The 4,194-nt window shown below is 45.4% G+C and overlaps 1 protein-coding gene across 1 annotated transcript; it reads left to right on the forward strand.

Moving 5' to 3' along the window:
- Nucleotides 1–201: 201 nt before the first annotated feature.
- Nucleotides 202–2,065, forward strand: LOC135900205 (peritrophin-1-like). The gene is made up of 2 exons (XM_065429643.1): nt 202–390; nt 1,824–2,065. Exons 1-2 carry the CDS (start codon nt 217–219, stop codon nt 2,037–2,039), a joined length of 390 nt encoding a protein of 129 aa, XP_065285715.1. The 5' UTR covers nt 202–216; the 3' UTR covers nt 2,040–2,065.
- The last annotated feature ends 2,129 nt before the right edge of the window (nt 2,066–4,194 follow it).

The raw sequence follows: 4,194 nt of genomic DNA on the forward strand, positions 1-4,194 counted from the left end.
TCACAATTTAATTCGAGTTAAAATATTTAGCTTCCAGACCTTTCGTTACAAAGAAAAGCCCATAATCATGTAGACGGCCAACTTACAGCCCGTTTTCTTTTTTCCAAGTACACTGCCATGAGCTTATAATAATACTTTTTGACGCAAACTATGCGCCTTCAAGATCCAGGCTCAATTGTCGTTCTCTTTTGGTGCAGGTTGTCTAGAGTTCCAGCCATGCTAACTAAAGTGATGGTTCCTGTTCTTGTGGCATTTGTCGCGGTTGTGACCAGTGTCTCGGCAGTCACTGCTCATGAATCCATGGTCTGCCCTCTCGTGGACGACAAGGGAGTCAACGCCACAATCTTCCCTAACGTCTACGACTGCTCCACATTCTACATCTGTGCTCAGGTGAAGATGAGCTTTGTGAGCGTGAGAAACGGGCACATATAGATGCATTTCTTTTTTTTCATTAGAGTATTAATTTTAGCACTAAAGGTACACACGTCCCACTAAGTCAAGCAGATCCGATCCGCGCCTCTATTGGCCACTGTGTTGCAATGCCAACATGTCAACGGCTCTTTAAACACGTACACGAGGTCCCAATGTAGAGCCAATTCGGAAATTTTAATAGTTCATTCACATAATTAAAAAGTGTTATTTCACCTCCCCTGCCCTTCGACCATAAGCGCTAAGCTTCTGACAGAACATATTAACAATGTGCCCTTTGGTAAGTTATTATAGTAGGTAACATGAGAAATCGGAGAAGTAATCACACACTCCATAAGGAGGTACGGAGATCAATAAACAAGCCTTTCACCCAGGCAAAAAAAGAAAGCAGATGGTGATGCTCACGCTTATGATACTTACAGTGGCAGGATAAATCGTATGATCTGTTATGGGAACACCATGATTTCAAAGTTTGGCTCGCACCTTCCCACTCGCAGTTATGCCCTCCCATCCAACAATCCTATTATGAAACAAGCAAGCCGTCTCTCCACCTGCATCAGCCACTAACAAACGGTTTACCCACCCCATGCGTGAACGACTGCTTAACTTTATTCCTTTTTTACAGAATGAAAAATCAATTAAATAATCTTCATGCAAGCCTCATTCGTCACGTTGAATTTGCGCCTTAGAAGTCTGCCATTGACTCAGTCTTCACCCTACTGCGTCACCTGCATATATAGCATTTTCTTTCCCTGCTTCCGCCGACACTTTGCTGTGCTTATCAACTTTCGTGTCTCTTCACTTATCAAGTTTTGTCAGTCTTATTTGGCGCACTTTTCAATGCACATTGAAATTCGTATTTGCAACTTGCTACATTTGCGTTTCTCATTGTGTTTGATAACCATTGTGTTTTTAGTTTCTGTTAATGCTGCAGTAAGGTATTTTCTGCAGTTCTGAAATTTTGGTGCTTGGCCACCCCTCGTATAGAGAGCCTGCAAATGGGGTACTTGAGGTAAAAAAAAGGAGCGTCAGAACTGGATCCAAACTAAAAGCTACTATTGCTAAACAACAGGGGGAAGGCGCTGAATCATATTATGAAAGCACAAAAGTGACAGGCTGAACTGAAAAAATGAGTGCCAGTGCATAAAAAACAGTTCTGAATACAATCACTTCATTCTTCGATGTTCACTCTTTGTGAAAAGCTGAAAGGCATTTTGTGGGTCGCATCGGTCCACGGGCACTCTGGCATGGCTACTGTAGAAGGCCCCATGTACTTTGAACCAGAAATAGTTAACAATATTTGTCATTCTGGTGCCCAATTCGAGCGAACATTATTTTGCCAAACTTTTTTTTTTTTCATACAAACTCAACCTACACTGTTCTCACTATTGCAGGGCGTCCCAAAACTCACCGAATGCCCGCTTCGCCTGCACTTCAACCGCAAGCTGAAGGTGTGCGACTTTCCGTTGCGAGCTGCATGCGTCGAGCTCCCTCTCCCAGCGCCCGAACCGCCAACTACCGAGGCCCCGCCAGCCACTGAAAAGATTATCATCACGCAAGTCGTCAAACAGATCGTCAGGACTGTTGACGACGAGGCACCATCATCATAGGCAATAAAATCTGAAGAACGGCACAAGAGAGGTGTTTCTTTTGAAACGGGGATGCGTTTCAGCGAAATGCTTCCGCGGCCATGGGTCTGTTCTTTAGCCAACCGCATCTCTTGTGTGCATAACAAGAGGCGCTGCGCCATATTCAGAATAGATGGCACGTGCGCCAGCAAGCTTGCACGATTTCTCTCAAAATTCTCTAATAACTTGAGAGGCAAGAACACCATTTAAATGTTGGACATAAAATTCACAGGCTGCCGACTTTATCTTGGCAGTTGCATCTGGATACACACTAAGCTAAAACGTGAATTTAGGTTCGTATGGTGACACCTAATGCCAACAAAAATGTCACATATTGGTGATCAGTGGTGCTTAGCAGTTTTAGTACTGCGTCATGACGATACGTACGCAGCACGCAAGGGCTTTGCGGAACGTAGGAGCGCGTGTCGCGTTGGGGCTTTTAGTACTGCGAAATGCCTACGTACGTAAGAGGGCGAGCGTTAGACGCCGGGCGCGTCGGAGCGTATGGCCGTGTCCGCCAGTACGGCGAACCGTCGGCCAAACTAGACGCTGTTGATCTCGCTAACGTCATGTAACTTGTGGGCGCGTTACCGCTTCCTCGGACTATATTTAGGCCTTTAAGAGACTCTACTTTTAATGCGGATTTAATGCACGAATCATATCGAGAAAAATAAAGAAACGAGTACTTGCTTTCTCAGGCTGGCACGGTCATTTGCGATAAACTGCGCCAAAAGCAGGTCGAGCCTTTCGCGCAAACAGCACACATTGAACACTTCCTCAAAAACAAAGTTCCTATTTTTGCTATGCATTCCCAACGTGCAGGGTCTGGGAATGCCTTCTGCGCGTTCACTTCACGCAGCAAAGCCAAATCGTAGGCCATTGAAAGTACCGCCTTCCGCGAGTCGCCTTTGACGCTGCCATCTTGGGAAACTCTTTTGTCTCGCGCTCTCCCGAACAAACGAGAACCACGAGAGCAGCACGCAAGGCTGCCTACGTACGCACGCAAGAATCGGATGCGTGCGTACGCAGCGGCCGCGTACGCATCTCGTAGCGTTTGTGTTGCGTTCTGCACATGCGCAGTTTGCAGAACGCAGCGATCTTACGTACGCAACGCCGTTGCGTACGCTACGTACGCAGTACTAAAACTGTCTAATATGACAATGGCGCGGTTTTACGCGCGGTGGGCATTCGAGTCTTGGCACAACGAAATTACCTTCGAATCTAGGGTACGATATTATACACCGGCGACCTTAGCCTTCTGCTCAAAAAAGTGAGGTATGTGTCACAATATTTCAAACAACGCTCTGAGGCGGGACGTATTCGGATGCGAAATCATCAAAAAAGGAACATGTCGCGTGTATAGTACGTATACTAAAGACAAAACAGCTGTCTGAATGCGGAAGCATATGGCAAAACGGGCAACTCAACGTTTTCGCGCAATAAAACATGAAGCATTTCGTGTCGAGAGTCACTGAACAATAGATTTCCGTCAGCTGATCAACGATTTTTTCACAAACGTTGATGCTCATCCCGGTGGCAAGCTACTTGAACGGTGACAGCAGTGTTTTGGTAAAGGCGCATGTGCGAGCGTTTGACACAAGAGTAATACCACCCTACGCGAGAATTTTTTGGGCAGTGGATACGCCTTTGCCATCCTGCAATTCCCTTAGCTTTAACGATGAGCGTGCCACGTGTGTTGAAATGCGTCGAACATTGCTGATCCTCGCAATAAGCCAACATGCGTCAAGTCTGTCTGAAAAATATATTATGTAGTGGTGGCCCCCATCAAAATAAATCACAAATATTTTTGCGATGCATGAAGAACTCTGGTATAACATCCCATTATTCCATTTACATTAGCTTCAGCGAAACAGGTCAGTATAAATATTTCAAGGGAGTAATACATCCCTTTAAGAACTTAGGGAAAGCTACGCAAAAAAATCAACATGACCGGTTGTTCTTTAATGGTGATGCTATGAAGTTGTGTTTCTCGAAGCGGCAATCAGTGAATGTAAACGCCATTCAGTCCTGCCGAGATAAGGTGTATTTTAGAGTACGCGAACATGATACGCATTCTCGTACACGGTACGCATTCTGGTATGCATTGTCGTACGCGTAATGCAACAATTTGCATCGA

This window comes from Dermacentor albipictus, chromosome 4, assembly GCF_038994185.2.
Source record: "Dermacentor albipictus isolate Rhodes 1998 colony chromosome 4, USDA_Dalb.pri_finalv2, whole genome shotgun sequence".
In the NCBI taxonomy this organism is placed as follows: Eukaryota; Metazoa; Arthropoda; class Arachnida; order Ixodida; family Ixodidae; genus Dermacentor; species Dermacentor albipictus.